The 20,284-nt window shown below is 44.1% G+C and overlaps 1 protein-coding gene and 1 pseudogene across 12 annotated transcripts in view; one reads left to right on the forward strand and one right to left on the reverse strand.

Annotated features, from left to right (window-relative positions):
- LOC139390917 (TNFAIP3-interacting protein 1-like) overlaps positions 1–3,626 on the forward strand; it is a 32,726-nt gene extending 29,100 nt beyond the window's left edge. For 3 of the 12 annotated variants that reach the window (XM_071138301.1, XM_071138300.1, XM_071138297.1), the window contains exons 16-18: positions 1,836–2,048; positions 2,588–2,648; positions 2,881–3,626. In XM_071138301.1, coding sequence (XP_070994402.1) covers positions 1,836–2,048; positions 2,588–2,648; positions 2,881–2,921 — 315 coding nt within the window. In that variant the 3' untranslated portion in view covers positions 2,922–3,626. The remainder of the gene's footprint in view (positions 1–1,835; positions 2,049–2,587; positions 2,649–2,880) is intronic. The other 9 variants (XM_071138303.1, XM_071138302.1, XM_071138298.1 and 6 more) reach the window with 3 other exon arrangements.
- A 1,564-nt stretch (positions 3,627–5,190) lies between these two features.
- Positions 5,191–19,162, reverse strand: LOC139390926 (glutathione peroxidase 3-like; annotated as a pseudogene).
- Between the last annotated feature and the right edge of the window lie 1,122 nt (positions 19,163–20,284).

The raw sequence follows: 20,284 nt of genomic DNA on the forward strand, positions 1-20,284 counted from the left end.
ATCTCCCGCTGTAGACGGGTACTGTAGTCACCGGGCCTCAGTCCCTTCTCATCTCCCGCTATAGACGGGTACTGTAGTCACCGGGCCTCAGTCCCTTCTCATCTCCCGCTATAGACGGGTACTGTAGTCACCGGGCCTCAGTCCCTTCTCATCTCCCGCTATAGACGGGTACTGTAGTCACCGGGCCTCAGTCCCTTCTCATCTCCCGCTATAGACGGGTACTGTAGTCACCGGGCCTCAGTCCCTTCTCATCTCCCGCTATAGACGGGTACTGTAGTCACCGGGCCTCAGTCCCTTCTCATCTCCCGCTATAGACGGGTACTGTAGTCACCGGGCCTCAGTCCCTTTTCATCTCCCGCTATAGATGGGTACTGTAGTCACCGGGCCTCAGTCCCTTCTCATCTCCCACTATAGACGGGTACTGTAGTCACCGGGCCTCTTCTCATCTCCCGCTATAGACGGGTACTGTAGTCACCGGGCCTCTTCTCATCTCCCGCTATAGACGGGTACTGTAGTCACCGGGCCTCTTCTCATCTCCCGCTATAGACGGGTACTGTAGTCACCGGGCCTCTTCTCATCTCCCGCTATAGACGGGTAATGTAGTCACCGGGCCTCAGTCCCTTCTCATCTCCCGCTATAGACGGGTACTGTAGTCACCGGGCCTCTTCTCATCTCCCGCTATAGACGGGTACTGTAGTCACCGGGCCTCTTCTCATCTCCCGCTATAGACGGGTACTGTAGTCACCGGGCCTCTTCTCATCTCCCGCTATAGACGGGTACTGTAGTCACCGGGCCTCTTCTCATCTCCCGCTATAGACGGGTACTGTAGTCACCGGGCCTCTTCTCATCTCCCGCTATAGACGGGTACTGTAGTCACCGGGCCTCTTCTCATCTCCCGCTATAGACGGGTACTGTAGTCACCGGGCCTCTTCTCATCTCCCGCTATAGACGGTTACTGTAGTCACCGGGCCTCATCTCATCTCCCGCTATAGACGGTTACTGTAGTCACCGGGCCTCATCTCATCTCCCGCTATAGACGGGTACTGTAGTCACCGGGCCTCAGTCCCTTCTCATCTCCCACTATAGATGGGTACTGTAGTCACCGGGCCTCTTCTCATCTCCCACTATAGACGGGTACTGTAGTCACCGGGCCTCTTCTCATCTCCCACTATAGACGGGTACTGTAGTCACCGGGCCTCAGTCCCTTCTCATCTCCCACTATAGATGGGTACTGTAGTCACCGGGCCTCTTCTCATCTCCCGCTATAGACGGGTACTGTAGTCACCGGGCCTCAGTCCCTTCTCATCTCCCACTATAGATGGGTACTGTAGTCACCGGGCCTCTTCTCATCTCCCACTATAGACGGGTACTGTAGTCACCGGGCCTCTTCTCATCTCCCACTATAGACGGGTTTAGCTTGTCTTCACATGGCTGTGGTGATCCTAGTCCATTAGTACAGGTATTATAGGCTAACCCCTCAGTCAGACAGACTGGTTTACCACCACAGTCATGTGAAGACAAGCCCTATCAGTCTAGTTTCACATGGCACTTAAAGACATCCCTGAAGTAATGACAGCAATAGGATGGATTTCTCCTGATTTTAGATAAGTACAAATGGCTGTGTGCTGTGCTTCACTTCTTGTCTGTTTGAGGAGCACCAACTAGGGCTGTGCTTTACTCCAGTTATATCTCAAACTACTGGAACATTCTTCTGCTAGATCTGTTGTATAAATCCAAGTGACTGGACGCTGTGCTTCCTCTACCTGCCTGCTTGTCCTGCTTTACTCTGCTCTGACCGGGGTCACCGAGGTGTGTGTCCCTGTGTTCCCTGGTAGGGCCAGCAGCAGCAGGAGAGGCGTACCTCAGACCCCTCCTCAGGCACCATGAACGGCCCTCTGAGCCCTCCCTACTGTGGTCCCTTTATGCAGGTGGCTCCAGGAGGAGGCCCGGGACAGGACGTCCGGACAATACAACCCAGGATCCTCAACATCGCCGCGGCCGCCGGCAGTGTAGCTCAAACGGAACGTAGCGACTTCACACCGGTAAGGGTCCGTATCACAATAGATTTATTAGTGGAAACTGTTTTGCAAAATCGAAAAAGAAAATAAGCGTTTTCTTATTGGACCTTTTTCAGGTTGTCGTTCCCTATTTTGGTTTGTTTTTCTTCCGTTTTGGTTCCTAGTGAATATGATCCAGTGACCCAATCCCAAATGGACCGCTAGCCACTACCCTTAGATTATAGCGGCAGGGTAGCCTAGTGGATTGGACTAGTAAATGAAAGGTTGCAAGTTCAAATCCCCGAGCTGACAAGGTACAAAATCTGTCGTTCTGCCCCTGAACAGGCAGTTAACCCACTCTTCCTAGGCCGTCATTGAAAATAAGAATTTGTTATTTAACTGACTTGCCTAGTTAAATAAAGATAAAATAAAATAAAAAATAGCTACTGACAGAGAAGCGTTTTCCCCTGGCCACGAAGCAGCTACTAGCTGTTAGGCTGGGTTACCGTAAAGCACTTAGTGACAATTTATGTAAAAAAGGACTTGTATGAATAAAAATGTGATTCCCGGTGCTGTCATCGTTCCCCCAGCCCAGAGGACCCAGGTGGGCCGGCGCCGGGGATGGTTCCAGACCACCACCAGAGAACATGGGTACGCTGACACAACAGATGGCTGTGGAAAAAAGGGTTGCAAACTTCTGGAAAACCTGGTTGGAAGATCACCCGGAAGCAGGAAATTCTGCATCCTCCAACCAGGATATCTGGTTGGGAAAAGTTACCTGAATGTTTGTTTGTTTGTTTGTTGCAAAACTCTCTCTCTCTCTCGTTCTCTGGAGTGGCTGATTGCTTAAGAGCTAAACCTTTTCCTCTACTCTTGTCTATAGATCAGTCCACCGCAACTGGGTTTGGAAGAAGAGAGCGATAGAATATTGACCCTGGAAAGCACTAAGGTCCTCTCTACCATTTGTTCTCTGACCGTGGAGCCAGCTGGGTGGTAGCAGCATGAATCAGTTAGTTTTCTGTTGACCCGGTGTGATTTCAACTATACTTTTCCTACTGAACTGTAGATATCCTGTTGTAATGTTGTTTATACTTGACTTTTTATAAGCCTACTTGTGAAACACTGTTTTCGCTATTCAGAAATATATTATAATTTAGATGCGTTTCTTTTTTAACCTCTTCATTTTTTGGGGGGAGATTCAACATCTGCTTCATATGATTCTATGCAGGAACTGAAGTCATTTGTGTGTAATAGGTTGAAATGATCCAAATGTAATATTTAAGACAATATACCCATGAGATTATCGGCTATTGACGATCGTCCCACTTGCAAAATATGTAAAGTTTCTACAAAGCTGTTTTGTTTCTCGTAGGGTCAAAGGGGTCTATTATCCCATGTCAATAACAACAAGTACTACTTGTATTCATTCCAACGATTATATAATGAAAAAAAGGTCAATTGCCTTGGAATTGGAATCCATAGAAATCGTAACCGTGGGATGTGTTCATTACTGTTGGTGTTCTAGAACTCTACCACAAGTATAACTGTTCATACAGTGATTGTTATAACACATTAAACTTGGGAAGTGAATTTAGCTGGTATATCATGCCCTCCCCCCCCCCCCAAAAATCATGATTGTTGTCGTCATTTTATTTATAATCTACTGTTTTTTGATGGTTGCATTGACTAAATGTAGATCACTTGTCTTTCAGTAATGCTGTTCTTTCTGTTAGTGTACTCCCAATATATTGTAGCTATTGACATCGTATGTTGGTTACACATACATGCGCACGTACCCGATTGGCCAAAAATGACCAATGCAACACCTTTTTTTTATTTTAATTGGTTTAAATATTTGATAATCGATTTCAATATGTATTGCGATCCTAAGGTAGATAAGTCCTCAACATATTTACCCCCAAAGCTGTCCAGTTATATGTCTGGAGGATTGGGTCATAGGTTGTAGTGTATCCAGGCTTTGTCCCAATAGTCTTGAATGGCTTCCTTTCCTGACTTCCTTTCCTTCCCTAATGCTGACAGTTGATAGCACTACAGTAGGCCTGTTCTGGTTGCTGTAAACGTTAACGTTAGCCTACCTGAGCACTCTGCTAGCAGAGTATGGTCAGGATACTGTAGGTGCTGTAATATGTGCATTTTTATATTGAGTTAACAGGGTACAATTGGTCTCCATCATATTGCTTTTAACCTGTCAGTCATGTCTTTTTTTCTTTTGTATCAGAGGAAATTAAGCTTCTTTTTTTTTACGAAGAATCTGCTAACCCCCAAGGATCAGTCAGTCAGCGATTACCTCTGTGATAAACCACCTCAGCCAGACTCCCAGCCCTGGTCAAAAGTCACTTTTTTTATATAGGGAATAGGGTGCTGTTTGGGCCACATCCCTGACTCTGCTGGCTTCTGTCTCAATCCTGTAAGACCAGCAGCTCCATACTAATATCCTATCTATCCGGCAGTCCTGTGAGCCTCTGATACCGTCAAGAGCCAGTTTGAAATCCAACCCCAGCCTTGTACCTTACCCCAGGTACTTCTATTGATCAGAGGATTGGATAGGTGTTGAACAAAATGGCGTGGAGTTATTACTACTATACTTTACGATGTTTTGATATCTTCACTAGTGTCTGGAGTTTTAAGGGGCGAGGGGTTGGTCACTACCCCTAGAGCCACCAATCCTTCTGATGTGTGATTTGGTTTGGTGGTGAACTAATCTCCTGAATCCAAGCTACATAGGATTGCATATGTATGGGTATTATAAACCTTTGTGTATGTTGCATTCAGACTGGTAAAGATGGGTGTTTAATTCACTGTAAATCCAGTTGGATCAGACTTATTTTTTTAAAGACGTTAGATTCCAGAATGGTTGAATTGCTCTTTGAAAGGAATGCCTTGGTTTTTTTCCCCCTCTGGCATTGGTCTTTTCCTAGTTTGTAGTTCTGGAGTGTTTGCAAGAGGGGAAAAGCACATTACTGATGTGATGAGACTTTTTGTATTTAAACTGGCTTAATATAAACATATCCTAAATGTCTTTGTACGTCTTACTCTGGTGGTCATCTTCATTTAAAAAAAAAACGTTTTCTTTGTTGACCTAGACATTTTGTGAAAGCATTTGAGTGGCCACACACACACACACACACACACCACAGTTCATCATCGTTTACAGGAAGAACTTGGCACCATGTTATACTGACGTGATTTATTGACATGAATTAGTCAGGTGGCAGGACCAGGAGGTAACATGACTCCCAGGGTTACCAGGCCCAGCCTGAATGCACTGAAGGACTGGCCTGGACCCTAGAACTCAGGTTTGGCACCACAGACGCGCTGTTTTCAAGCCTCACCTTCATACAACATGCCACCTCCTCTACGACCAGCGACCCTTACCCACTACCACCACAGCCAGCCATTTGAATTGATTGACATTTTCTTCTACGAATCAGTTGAATGATCTATTCTACACATACATGGCTTGTCAGGATGGGGAAAATAGTTATATGACATTGGTTTCCTTGATCCAGATTCAGCCTACTCTTGGAATAACATGACAGCATACTCATTGGAGAATTTCCATTGAAAGTGCTTTTTAGTCCAGAAAGAGGTGTAATCTGGACCCTGGAAACCAGTCCACTGTGTTTTCGTGTATCTAAAAGGGGAATCTAATAAATCTGTAGGCTGAATTTCAATACAGGAATTTACTCCATTGACATGGAATCGACCCCAGCCCTGATAACACAGGCTGCATCCCAAATGGCACCATATTCCCAATATAGTGCACTAGCCCTGTGGGCCCTGGTGAATTGGAGAATTTCCAGTAGTGCACTATCTTGGGATTAGGGTGCCATTTGGGGCACGTTAAATCTTAGTCAATGTTCTGCTGGGTGGACTGGGAGAAGAGTTGACGGATGTATTTGAGGATGTCCTCCCGAACCTCAGACACTGGGACCCGGGGGAACCACCTCATCACGGGCTTCCCATCCGGTCCGACCAGGAACTTCTCAAAGTTCCACTTGATGTCGTTGATCTTCAGGGGCTCCCAGAAGAGCCTGTTGGTGGGGTTCTCAAAGCTGTCCCCTACTGGCGGGCAGGAGTTCTAGAAGACAGGGTTATAGGGTTAGAACAGTTCTAGAAGACAGAGTTATAGGGTTAGAACAGTTCTAGAAGATAGGGTTAGAACAATTCTAGAAGGCAGGGTTATAGGGTTAGAACAGTTCTAGCAGAGGGGGTTATAGGGTTAGAACAGTTCTAGAAGAGGGGGTTATCGGGTTAGAACAGTTCTAGAACAGGTTTATAGGGTTAGAACAGTTCTAGAAGAGGGGGTTATAGGGTTAGAACAGTTCTAGAAGAGGGGGTTATAGGGTTAGAACAGTTCTAGAAGAGGGGGTTATCGGGTTAGAACAGTTCTAGAAGACGGGGTTATAGGGTTAGAACAGTTCTAGAAGGCAGGTTTGTAGTGTTAGAACAGTTCTAGAAGACAGGGTTATAGTGTTAGAACAGTTCTAGAAAACAGGTTTAGAACAGTTCTAGAAGACAGGGTTATAGGGTTAGAACAGTTCTAGAAGACAGGATTATTGGGTTAACAATTCTAGAAGACAGGGTTATAGTGTTAAAACAGTTCTAGAAGAGGGGGTTATAGGGTTAGAACAGTTCTAGAAGAGGTGGTTATAGGGTTAGAACAGTTCTAGAAGAGGTGGTTATAGGGTTAGAACAGTTCTAGAAGAGGGGGTTATAGGGTTAGAACAGTTCTAGAAGAGGGGGTTATAGGGTTAGAGCAGTTCTAGAAGGCAGGGTTATAGTGTTAGAACAGTTCTAGAAGAGGGGGTTATTGGGTTAACAGTTCTAGAAGACAGGGTTAGAACAGTTCTAGAAGACAGGGTTATAGGGTTAGAACAGTTCTAGAAGAGGGGGTTATAGGGTTAGAACAGTTCTAGAAGAGGGGGTTATCGGGTTAGAACAGTTCTAGAAGAGGGGGTTATCGGGTTAGAACAGTTCTAGAAGAGGGGGTTATAGGGTTAGAGCAGTTCTAGAAGGCAGGTTTGTAGTGTTAGAACAGTTCTAGAAGACAGGGTTATAGTGTTAGAACAGTTCTAGAAAACAGGGTTAGAACAGTTCTAGAAAACAGGGTTAGAACAGTTCTAGAAGACAGGGTTATAGGGTTAGAACAGTTCTAGAAGACAGGGTTATTGGGTTAACAATTCTAGAAGACAGGGTTATAGTGTTAAAACAGTTCTAGAAGAGGGGGTTATAGGGTTAGAACAGTTCTAGAAGAGGGGTTATAGGGTTAGAACAGTTCTAGAAGGGGGTTATAGGGTTAGAACAGTTCTAGAAGAGGGGGTTATAGGGTTAGAGCAGTTCTAGAAGGCAGGGTTATAGTGTTAGAACAGTTCTAGAAGAGGGGGTTATTGGGTTAACAGTTCTAGAAGACAGGGTTATAGTGTTAGAACAGTTCTAGAAGACAGGGTTGGAACAGTTCTAGAAAACAGGGTTAGAACAGTTATAGAAGATAGGGTTAGAACTACCGTTGGGCAGGTTATGTTGTCCTATCAGAAGGATGTTACGAGAGCTACAGGAAGGATCCCAAGTCATACTCTTTTTGTCCAGAGTGCATGAGATACATGGGCTAAAAATACTGGGACAAAGGGGTGCTGTTTAGCTCGCTCTGACGCTTTTTTCTTGTTCACATTTTTGGTTAAGCATGGTTTCCCTTGGCAACCATGAATACAGCCAGTGTTGTAGGCCTAATGACACCTGCTGAATGTCATTACAGTTGTCTGTCCATAATAAAGCATTTCTCTACTTTCTTAACAGAACTATCAACAAGCCAGGTCCTACAGGCTCTAGTTTTGTCCCACCTGGACTACTGTTCAGTAGTGTGGTCAGGTGCCACAAAGAGGGATCTCGAAAAATTACACCTGTCTCAGAACAGGGCAACACAGCTGGCCCTTAAATGTACACATAGAGCTAACATTAATAATATGTATGTCAATCTCTCATGGCTGAAAGTGGAGGAGAGATTGACTTCATCACTACTTGTATTTGTAAGAAGTGTTGACAAGCTGAATGCACCAAGCTGTCTGTTTAAACAACCAGCACACAGCTCAGACACCCATACATACCCCACAAGACATGCCACCAAAGACATATTCACAATCTCCAAGTCCAGAACAGACTATGGGAGACACACAGTACTACATAGAGCCATGACTACATGGAACTCTATTCCACAGTACTACATAGAGCCATGACTACATGGAACTCTATTCCACAGTACTACATAGAGCCATGACTACATGGAACTCTATTCCACAGTACTACATAGAGACATGACTACAGGGAACTCTATTCCACAGTACTACATAGAGCCATGACTACAGGGAACTCTATTCCACAGTACTACATAGAGCCATGACTACATGGAACTCTATTCCACAGTACTACATAGAGACATGACTACAGGGAACTCTATTCCACAGTACTACATAGAGCCATGACTACAGGGAACTCTATTCCACAGTACTACATAGAGCCATGACTACATGGAACTCTATTCCACAGTACTACATAGAGCCATGACTACATGGAACTCTATTCCACAGTACTACATAGAGCCATGACTACATGGAACTCTATTCCACAGTACTACATAGAGCCATGACTACAGGGAACTCTATTCCACAGTACTACATAGAGCCATGACTACATGGAACTCTATTCCACAGTACTACATAGAGCCATGACTACATGGAACTCTATTCCACATCAGCTAACTGATGCAAGCGGTAAAATTAGATTTAAAAAATGACAAAATACCCCTTATGAAACAGCGGGGACTGAAGAGACACACACATAAAACACACTCTACACACATTTTTTTTTTTTTTTTATTTTACCTTTATTTAACTAGGCAAGTCAGTTAAGAACAAATTCTTATTTTCAATGACGGCCTAGGAACAGTGGGTTAACTGCCTGTTCAGGGGCAGAACGACAGATTTGTACCTTGTCAGCTCGGGGGTTTGAACTTGCAACCTTCCGGTTACTAGACCAACGCTCTAACCACTAGGCTACCCTGCCGCCCCATGTGCACATGGGTGTTGTAGTGTAGATATGTTGTAGTAGAGTAGAGGCCTGAGGGAACACACTAAATGTGTTGGGTAAAATGTTATGAAATGTAATGTCATGTAATTTTTTAAAGAAGAGTAGCTGCTGCCTTGGCAGGAACTAATGGGGATCCATAATAAACCCCAGGAAGAGTAGCTGCTGCCTTGGCAGGAACTAATGGGGATCCATAATAAACACCAGGAAGAGTAGCTGCTGCCTTGACAGGAACTAATGGGGATCCATAATAAACCCCAGGAAGAGTAGCTGCTGCCTTGGCAGGAACTAATGGGGATCCATAATAAACCCCAGGAAGAGTAGCTGCTGCCTTGGCAGGAACTAATGGGGATCCATAATAAACACCAGGAAGAGTAGCTGCTGCCTTGGTAGGAACTAATGGGGATCCATAATAAACACCAGGAAGAGTAGCTGCTGCCTTGGTAGGAACTAATGGGGATCCATAATAAACCCCAGGAAGAGTAGCTGCTGCCTTGACAGGAACTAATGGGGATCCATGATAAACCCCAGGAAGAGTAGCTGCTGCCTTGACAGGAACTAATGGGGATCCATAATAAACCCCAGGAAGAGTAGCTGCTGCCTTGGTAGGAACTAATGGGGATCCATAATAAACCCCAGGAAGAGTAGCTGCTGCCTTGACAGGTACTAATGGGGATCCATAATAAACCCCAGGAAGAGTAGCTGCTGCCTTGACAGGAACTAATGGGGATCCATGATAAACCCCAGGAAGAGTAGCTGCTGCCTTGGCAGGAACTAATGGGGATCCATGATAAACCCCAGGAAGAGTAGCTGCTGCCTTGGCAGGAACTAATGGGGATCCATAATAAACCCCAGGAAGAGTAGCTGCTGCCTTGGCAGGAACTAATGGGGATCCATAATAAACCCCAGGAAGAGTAGCTGCTGCCTTGGCAGGAACTAATGGGGATCCATAATAAACCCCAGGAAGAGTAGCTGCTGCCTTGACAGGAACTAATGGGGATCCATAAGAACCCCAAATACGAAATACAAATGACCCTGTTTGTAACAGAGGTCTCTTTCCATTCATTAAATGGCGCGTGCACAGTGCACTGTTTGGATGCTGGGATTATTTGGAGTGGGCGAACGTGAGCAGCCGGAGGTAGCCTACTTTTTGAAGTGATTTATTTGACAATCAGATGAAAACATCATGACTGGTTGTGTTCATGCCACAATAAAAATGGAATACATTTGCACCATTAAATGACGTCTTTACTGTTAGACCTATTAAAAACAATGTCTGTACCCAATAGACACAGTGAATGGTACGGTATAATTCTCTCTGTGTAACCCAGTTCCGTTTCTGTTACAGGATGATTTTGCCAGCTGTCACAGCCACAGTATCCGTCCAATAATTCAGTCAGGATTATAGTGGGAATCTGACCAGGTAAGTCGCCCACAAAGTGTTATTGACTCCACTGTACACTAGGATGACAACAATCAGTCAACTTGTTTCTGATAACTTTCCAATGTTGAAGTTTTCCAGAAGTCCTGGTTGAAGGTTTTGGGATTTCTGGAAAACCTGGGAATATTGAGTGCGTTTCCTGAACACTTTCTCTAAACACTTGCTTACTTTAAGGAAAGTGTAGACTCCTTGTTCTGTGTCTCCGTTCACATCCCCCCTCTGGAATAGCAGGAAGTTTGGAACAAATCCATTTCCTGGTCGGACATGCCTGGAACCCAAGGAGAGAGAGAGATACACTTATCACTGGACTGCCTCCCAAATTGTACTCTATTCCCTATATAGTCCCCTACTTTTGACCAGGGCCCATAAGGTTCTGACCAGGGCCCATAAGGATCTGACCAGGCCCCATAAGGATCTGACCAGGCTCCATAAGGATCTGACCAGGCCCCATAACGATCGGACCAGGCTCCATAAGGCTCTGACCAGGCTCTGACAAGGCCCCATAAGGCTCTGACCAGGCCCCAAAAGGCTTTGACCAGGCTCCATAAGGCTCTGACCAGGCTCTGACAAGGCCCCATAAGGCTCTGACCAGGCCCCATAACGATCGGACCAGGCTCCATAAGGCTCTGACCAGGCTCCATAAGGCTCTTGTCAAAAGTAGCACGCTATTTAGGGAATAGGGTGCCATTTGGGACACAAACACTGGCTAGACATGCTTTTGAGAACTTAAAGGACCTTTTTAATGGGTGCCAAACTCACTAAGCTATTGCCCTAGATAGACAGACTATGTGACACGAACACAAACCACAACACTGTTAAGCTTCTTAAACATACAATCTCTGCTTTTACTAGAGGTTAACAACCCAGGTTATAAACCCAAATATACTGAAGGCAGACACTGGTGAAACCAGGGTTAACAGTCTGGGGAACATGGGGTTTAAGCTGGCCAGGGGTAGAGTCTAAGGTGGGCTAGAGGGACCAGATACCATAGGAATGTTGCTTATTCTCAGAGCGAGCTATACTTTAGGGATCTGTATATCGCTTCTCAGAAACTGATCTCCCAATCCTGGGATGTTTTTCCCAAACTAAATGAAGCTCTGTTGATTGACAGAGGATTTGCCTTTATTGGCATGCAAGACACTTGCATTAGTTTCAGGTTTATTTCACCTTCATAATAAAAACACTGGTAATGTACAGTATATCATATACATTAGACCACTTTATATGTATTTTAATGACTGTTCAATTGTTAACGGGTCTTTGAGACAAACAATACTTACTTTAGAGTGGCCAGAATCTCATGATTTTCTCCTGGCTCCTGTTTTCCAAACTGATTGGAGGGGAACCCGAGAATGGTAAACCCATAATCCTTCATTTCCTCGTGTAGTGCATTCAACTCTGATTAGATCACACACCACACACACACACACACACACACACACACACACACACACACACACACACACACACACACACACACACACACACACACACACACAGCTGGATTAAAGCTTTTATAATAGAAAGATAACACAACAACAAGATCAATCCGATAAACCCCTTGGGTAACTTGAGGTCAAAAAATCAGATTTCTAAACAACGTACATTAAAGTAGGGCGTATACTACAGTTCCCCTGTTCTGGTCACACATGGACTAGCCTTTGTCTTTGTTGCAGAGCACTCTAGGGGCTCCATTCCTAGGATCAGAACCGACATCTGCATTGCGGGTTGTTTTTGAAATGTGTCGTGAGTTGAAACTGCGTTAGCTCTGTCAAATCCACAAGCTGCTCCCGGCATTATACCTAAAGCGGACATTGCCATTGGCCGCATGGAGTCGCATTAACTGCCTTTGTTTACAATCTCCAACACTGGAATGTGAGATGTAATCTGCACCTCCATTAGGCTGATAGAAATCCTCATGATTTCGTTTAATGATTTTTCAATTAGAACGTCATTATTTCTATATAGCCTGTACACTTCCTCCTTCTGGGTGTGGCTTCCTGACAATGATTACAAGAGCAGCAGCTCACCGATCTGACAGCTCCCAAGCAGTTCCCACCTCCAACACAGCCAAAACGTCAGCTATGCGGGTGACAGCTATCGCCGGTTAACGCTTGATCGGATTGAATCTAGGCCTCAGTCAGTCAAGCCTGTTAGTCTATGTGTGGACTTGCTCATTGTAAGAGGGATTTACATGGTTTTGGGGATTAAACGAAGTGTGGGTAAGGTTGGGCTGTATCCAGATGTTCATGTTTCCTGTACCATACCAGGCTATACGGTAGTATTGAATTTGCACACAAGCGGTGCTTTAAAAAAAAACTATTTATAGGCAACAGGCATCTTGAACCAGGAGGGGATTGAATGTCTGCTATAATAATCAAGAAGCTTGATCTTGACATCTAGTCACTTAGCTAGTAGGTTAGCAAAGCAGATGCACAGCTGGAGCCCTGACCTGGATATAACAGGATTTGATTATATCTATGATTCTATTTATTCGATCTCTTAGTTATAAGCAGTGGCGTAGCACGCACGAAAATCATACAGCCTGGTATTTTGAAATTCCCCGGTATAGGGTATAAACGGTATACCGCCCAAGACTATAAGCGTGGGGCCAGTCTACTGTGAAGGCTCGAGTTAGCCTACTGCATTCTGCTAACTCCACTGTTAGCCTACTGCATTCTGCTAACTCCACTGTTAGCCTACTGCATTCTGCTAACTCCACTGTTAGCCTACTGCATTCTGCTAACTCCACTGTTAGCCTACTGCAGTTAGCTAACTCCACTGTTAGCCTACTGCAGTTAGCTAACTCCACTGTTAGCCTACTGTATTCTGCTAACTCCACTGTTAGCCTACTGCAGCTTGCTAACTCCACTGTTAGCCTACTGCAGCTTGCTAACTCCACTGTTAGCCTACTGCAGCTTGCTAACTCCACTGTTAGCCTACTGCAGCTTGCTAACTCCACTGTTAGCCTACTGCAGCTTGCTAACTCCACTGTTAGCCTACTGCAGCTTGCTAACTCCACTGTTAGCCTACTGCAGCTTGCTAACTCCACTGTTAGCCTACTGCAGCTTGCTAACTCCACTGTTAGCCTACTGCAGCTTGCTAACTCCACTGTTAGCCTACTGCATTCTGCTAACTCCACTGTTAGCCTACTGCATTCTGCTAACTCCACTGTTAGCCTACTGCATTCTGCTAACTCCACTGTTAGCCTACTGCATTCTGCTAACTCCACTGTTAGCCTACTGCAGTTAGCTAACTCCACTGTTAGCCTACTGCAGTTAGCTAACTCCACTGTTAGCCTACTGTATTCTGCTAACTCCACTGTTAGCCTACTGCAGCTTGCTAACTCCACTGTTAGCCTACTGCAGCTTGCTAACTCCACTGTTAGCCTACTGCAGCTTGCTAACTCCACTGTTAGCCTACTGCAGCTTGCTAACTCCACTGTTAGCCTACTGCAGCTTGCTAACTCCACTGTTAGCCTACTGCAGCTTGCTAACTCCACTGTTAGCCTACTGCAGCTTGCTAACTCCACTGTTAGCCTACTGCAGCTTGATAACTCCACTGTTAGTATACTGTTATAATGTTAGTCTTAAACCAGACAGTCTTACCCAGGTACTGGAAGGTGAGTCCTCAGTAAGTGGCTACGTTGACGAAGAGGACGGTCTTCCCCATGTACTCACTGAGGGAGACTGAACGACTCCCATTCAGTGTCTTAGCTTTGTAGTTATAGATCGTGCCATCTTTAGATGGGTCACACACCTGAGGATCAACACACACACACAAACATTTAAACGGGTTATGCATATTCTCTGCTGTATAGCCATTTTCCCTGAAGTGTGTTTATTTATGCATATACTTTCTTGTGGTGATATCAGCTGTCCGTCTTTAGAAAATAGGTCAAAACACATAGAACCAGTTTTCAATCTTCAACAAAAATCTAAACTAATCAATGACATCCAATAGTGATATCTGTGCCTCCTAATTGACCAAGAATGTAACCACTAGTATTCTACTTTCTTTACATAATGAATAATGTGTATTTATCTGTCTAGGGTTGTCCTCGACTAAAATACATCTTGGTCAACCGAGTGTCGTCTGTTCTTTCGACCAATAGATTTTCCCCATATATATATATATATATATATATACACCCCCTATGTGTTTTATTATATATGCACTGAGCTTGTCTGATGCTTTAAACCAGGGGATGTCAAACTCATTCCATGGAGAGCCTAGTGTCTGCTGGTTTTTGTTTTTTTCCTTTCAATTAAGACTTAGACAACCAGGTGATTTCCTTACTAATCAGTGACCTTAATTCATCAATCAACCGCAAGGGAAGACCGAAAACCCGCAGACACTTGGCCCTTGACCGAATGACACGCGCTTTCAGCACGTTGGATGAAATAATAAAGACATAAATGACTCAAGAGGGAGCCAGAGATCAAGATAACCAGAAGAAGAAAAGGGTATTCCCAACCCGCCCCCCCCCCTCCTCCTCCCGCTGCTGCTGGCCTGTCAATAAGATCACTAGGGGCACTAGGGGTCGGCAACCTTTTTCATGTGGAATGCCAATTTATCTTACCATTTCTACCAAACCAGTTATGATGTTCATGTGCACATTTTCGTGGAACAATTTAATTTCAATTATAATAACGTATCTGTTCTATTGCCAAGTAGGTAAAATGAGCCTACATAAAGCCAACAAATAAAAATATTGCAAGTAGAAAATATATCCTATAAATCACACTGGCTAAGCATGGGGGTTTGTTCATGTTCTTCAACTGCATTTATCTCTCTACTCCTGTCTGCAATGAACTTGAAACATTGTATCAACTGGGTCTGGCTTGAGCTAGGCTATCGAACTTGCAACATTGTATTAACTATTCTGGGCCCTCAAAGTTGCCCTCTGTAACGGCTTTCTTCTTCCTCTTCTGAGGAGGAGGAGTAGGAAGGATCGGAGGACCAAAATGCAGCGTGGTATGTATCCATAATGTAATTTAATGAGAATGAATACAGAATACAAAAAGAACAAGAGAAACCAAAATGAAAACCGAAACAGTCCCAAATGGTGCAAACACTGAAACGGAAAATATATCACCCACGAAACACATGTGGGAAAAGGCTACCTAAGTATGATTCTCAATCAGAGACAACTAACGACACCTGCCTCTGATTGAGAACCATATCGGGGTACATGGCACCAGCCCTACGCATGGTGTCCCTGGTTCGCCAGCACAGGCCTGGCAATCTTCTCAATTGGATTGAGGTCTGGGCTTTGACTAGGACATTCCAAGACATTTAAATGTTTCCCCTTAAACCACTCGAGTGTTGCTTTAGCAGTATGCTTAGGGTCATTGTCCTGCTGGAAGGTGAACCATCCCAGTCTCAAATCTATGGAAGACTGAAACAGGTTTCCCTCAAGAATTTCCCTATATTTAGCGCCATCCATCATTCCTTCAATTCTGACCAGTTTCCCAGTCCCTGCCAATGAAAAACATCCCCACAGCATGATGCTGCCACCATCATGCTTCACTGTAGGGATGGTGTTCTTGGGGTGATGAGAGGTGTTGAGTTTGCGCCAGACATAGTATTGTCCTTAATGGCCAAAAAACGAAATCTGACCAGAGTACCTTCTTTCATATGTTTGGGGAGTCTCCAACATGCCTTTTGGCAAACACCAAACATGTCTGCTTATTTTTTTCTGGACACTCTTCCGTAAAGCCCAGCTCTGTGGAGTGTACGGCTTAAAGTGGTCCTATGGACATATACTCCAATCTCCGCTGTGGAGTTTTGCAGCTCCTTCTGGGTTATCTTTAGTCTCTTTGTTGCCTCTCTGATTAATGCCCTCATTGCCTGGTCCATGAGTTTTGGTGGGCGGCCCTCTTTTGGCAGGTTTGTTGTGGTGCCATATTCTTTCCATTTTTTAATAATGGATTTAATGGTGCTCCGTGGGATGTTCAAAGTTTCGGTTATTTTTTTATAACCCAACCCTGATCTGTACTTCTCCACAACTTTTTCCCTGACCTGTTTGAGCTCCTTGGTCTTCATAGTCCCGCTTGCTTGGTGGTGCCCCTTGCTTAGTGGTGTTGCAGACTCTGGGGCCTTCAGAACAGGTGTATATATATACTGAGATCATGTGACAGATCATGTGGCACTTAGATTACACACAGGTGAACTTTATTTAACTAATTATGTGACTTCTGAAGGTAATTGTTTGCATGAGATCTTATTTAGGGGCTTCATAGCAAAGGGGGTGAATACATATTTCCGAATACATACTCCCACTTTTTCATTTCACTTCACCAATTTGGACTATTTTCTGTATGTCCATTACATGAAATCCAAATAAAAATTTAAATTACAGGTTGTAATGCAACAAAATAGGAAAAACGCCAAGGGGATGAATACTTTTGCAAGGCACTGTAGGTTGTGAGCTCAAAAGTGTCCACAATGAGAATGGTAAAGGACTGTACGCTATATATATATATATATATATACAAAAGTATGTGGACACCCCTCCCTTCAAATTAGTGGATTCTAATATTTCAGCCACACCCGTTGTTGATAGGTGTAAAAACAAATGCACACCACCATGCAATCTCCATAGACAAACATTGGCAGTAAAATGGCCTTACTGAAGAGCTCAGTGACTTTGAACGTAGCACCATCATACAATGCCACCTTTCCAACAAGTCAGTTTGTCAAATTTCTGCCCTGCTAGAGCTGTCCAGGTCAACTGTAAGTGCTGTTATTGTGAAGTGGAAACGTCTAGGAACAACAACGGCTCAGCCGCGAAGTGGTAGTCCACACAAGCTGCCAGAACGGTACCGTTCTTTGGACTCCGGAGCAGTGGAAACGCGTTCTCTGTCTGGAGTGATGAATCACGCTTCACCATCTGGCAGTCTGACGGATGAATCTGGGTTTGGCGGATGCTCAGGAGAACGCTACCTACCCAAATGCATAGTGCCAACTGTAAAGTTTGGTGGAGGAATCATGTCTGGGGCTGTTTTCCATGGTTTGGCCTTGGCCCCTTAGTTCCAGTGAAGGGAAGTATTTACGCTACAACATACAATCACATTCTAGACGATTCTGTGCTTCCAACTTTGTGGCAACAGTTTGGGGAAGGCCCTTTCCTGTTTCAGCATGACAATGCCCCATGTGCACAAAGCTTGGTCCATACAGAAATGGATTGTTGAGATCGGTGTGGAAGAACTTGACTGGCCTGCATCAGTCCTGACCTTAACCCCATCGAACACCTGTGTGATGAATTGGAACGGTGACTGCTAGCCAGGCCTAATCGCCCAACATCAGTGCCCAACCTCACTAATGCTTGTGGCTGAATGGAAGCAAGTCCCACCAGTAATGTTCCAGCATCAAGTGGAAAGCCTTCCCAGAAGAGTGGAGGCTGTTATAGCAGCAAAGGGGGGACCAATACCATTTTAATGCCCACGATATTTGAATGAGATGTTCGACGAGCAGGTGTCCATATACTTTTGGTCATGTAGTGTATATTGGATAAATTACGTAACCAAACAAACATTGTAGATTCACACAATTAAGTTATGAAACAATGAATGCGAGTGAAATGGCGGGAGAGCGCACTCTGGTGAGAGACGTGCCTTGTTCATCTTAGCTGCACTCACCTTATTGACTCAACATTTTAAATTATACCCAAGGAAAATGATCTTCACACACAGGCTTACTGTAGGCCTAAGGAATACTCTCACAAACGGTGTCAGGTCCAAAGCAGTAGTCACTTGTGGAAAAGCAATGCAATTGAGAAACGAATGCAATTTCACTTATTTGATCAATTTTATCAAATTACTTGGCTACCAAGACAAATAGTCTCGCGGCACGCGTGCTTCGCGGACTGTTCCATACGCAATGGATTAGTCCACTGAGACTGGCGCAAATCTGTCAGGAAAGGTATCTCATGTGCCATGAAAAATAAAATAAATTGCGACTGCTTGACAACAAAAAAATCTCAGTCGGCCAACAGTTTATTGACCAAATAATCAACTAGTCGACTAAACAGGGTCAGCCCTAATTGTATCTGTCGGATGGTTTTTGTTTTTTTAACGATTCTCAGGTGGCCAGTGGTTTTCTGGAAACGTCCATTCCAACGACGTGTCACTTACAATGATAGTAAGATAACAGCCGAGTTTTGCGTAATGGTTCGCGTGACGCTCCAAGGATAAGTCAATGTTTAGTCCCCCGATAGAAATAATACATTTAACAGCAACCACTGGATTGTGAAATAAACAGAATCATAACTGACTACACCAAAACGATAAAAACAAAGTGCCACCTGTAATATATTAGCCTATGTAGCAATTTAGTTCTCCCAACCATATTTTTCAAATGAAATTATATTGTGTCAATCGTAATATCACTAGGCTATATAATATATTAATCAATTTACACAAGGGAAATTACCTGACTGAGTGAGTAGCCTGCAGCCCAGGGCTTTAACAGCCCCAGTAGAACCAGAGGTAGGACCCACATACTCTCCTGCATGCGCCGCATCGTGAAAGTGAGAGGGACCTGTCCGCTCCTTCTCCTTCCCCTGGGACCTGGTTAATCATCTATTCAGTGTGATCTCTCCACGCAGTGACAACAAGCTGACGCACATTTCACTCTCAGCCAATACAAATCCAGAGCCCAGTCTCCAATGTTTTTTTTTTCTTCTCTCACTGGGGTTCGTGTTGTTATTTATCACTTGTATAGTGCTGAAGACTGCCTTTTGACATAGAGTAGACATCCAAAGAGGTCAGTCGCCACACACACTGACAAATGACAAAATAGATATCGAGAGAGGTCAGTCACCACACGCTATTCACAGCAGCAGCAGTTATTTTTAGTCTTTTCTCTTCTAATCAACATCTGATGTCTATCATCATCACCATGTTTGATGTGGCAGAGATACATTTACAATTCATTAATTCTACTAAATAAGCAACCATAATGTGTTGGGAGAAGTAGGCCTACCATAATGTGTTGGGAGAAGTAGGCCTACCATAATGTGTTGGGAGAAGTAGGCCTACCATAATGTGTTGGGAGAAGTAGGCCTACCAGAATACATCATGTCACTAATGTCTTGCCAACATGGCAAAATAAATAAATATATATATTTCACTGCCTCCTTCAGTTTTCTGCTGTTACCATGGTGAGCAGAGCCTATCGAACGTTTCTAGAACATATGTTAGGTATGGGCAAATGTTCTCATTAGACAAAAAACTGCCCAGTCATGGTGATGATTATAGATTGTTTGTATAGAACATTTGTCTGTTATTGCAAGAACATTCTTAAGAACACATTTAGCTCAGTTCTTTAAAAGGTTCCTATAATGTTTCATTATGTTTTGGGAACAGTTTGGTGAGAACAATGTGGGGACATTACAAAATAAATGTTCCCAAAACACAAAAAAACGATCCAGTTTCTTTTAGGGTGCAAAAAAAACATTCACCTGACTTTACAAGAACGTTTCCAGAACACATGTTGTCAGTCTTTAAGAGGTTCCGGTTGTGGGAATATGTGGACATGACGACGAGATTGTTCCCAAAACACGATGGACATTTGGACAGCATTTAGTCCTACAAACAAAAAACATATTTTCCTTTACACTTCATATATTGACGATCTGTACATAGAGTTTAAACCTGCAATGTTTGGTTCCCAAGTCAGGTCTGTCATCCTCTGCGCCACCAGGGAAGCTTCTTTTTTCAGTATGGCAGATCATGAATTC

The sequence above is a fragment of the Oncorhynchus clarkii genome, chromosome 31, assembly GCF_045791955.1.
Source record: "Oncorhynchus clarkii lewisi isolate Uvic-CL-2024 chromosome 31, UVic_Ocla_1.0, whole genome shotgun sequence".
In the NCBI taxonomy this organism is placed as follows: domain Eukaryota; kingdom Metazoa; phylum Chordata; class Actinopteri; order Salmoniformes; family Salmonidae; genus Oncorhynchus; species Oncorhynchus clarkii.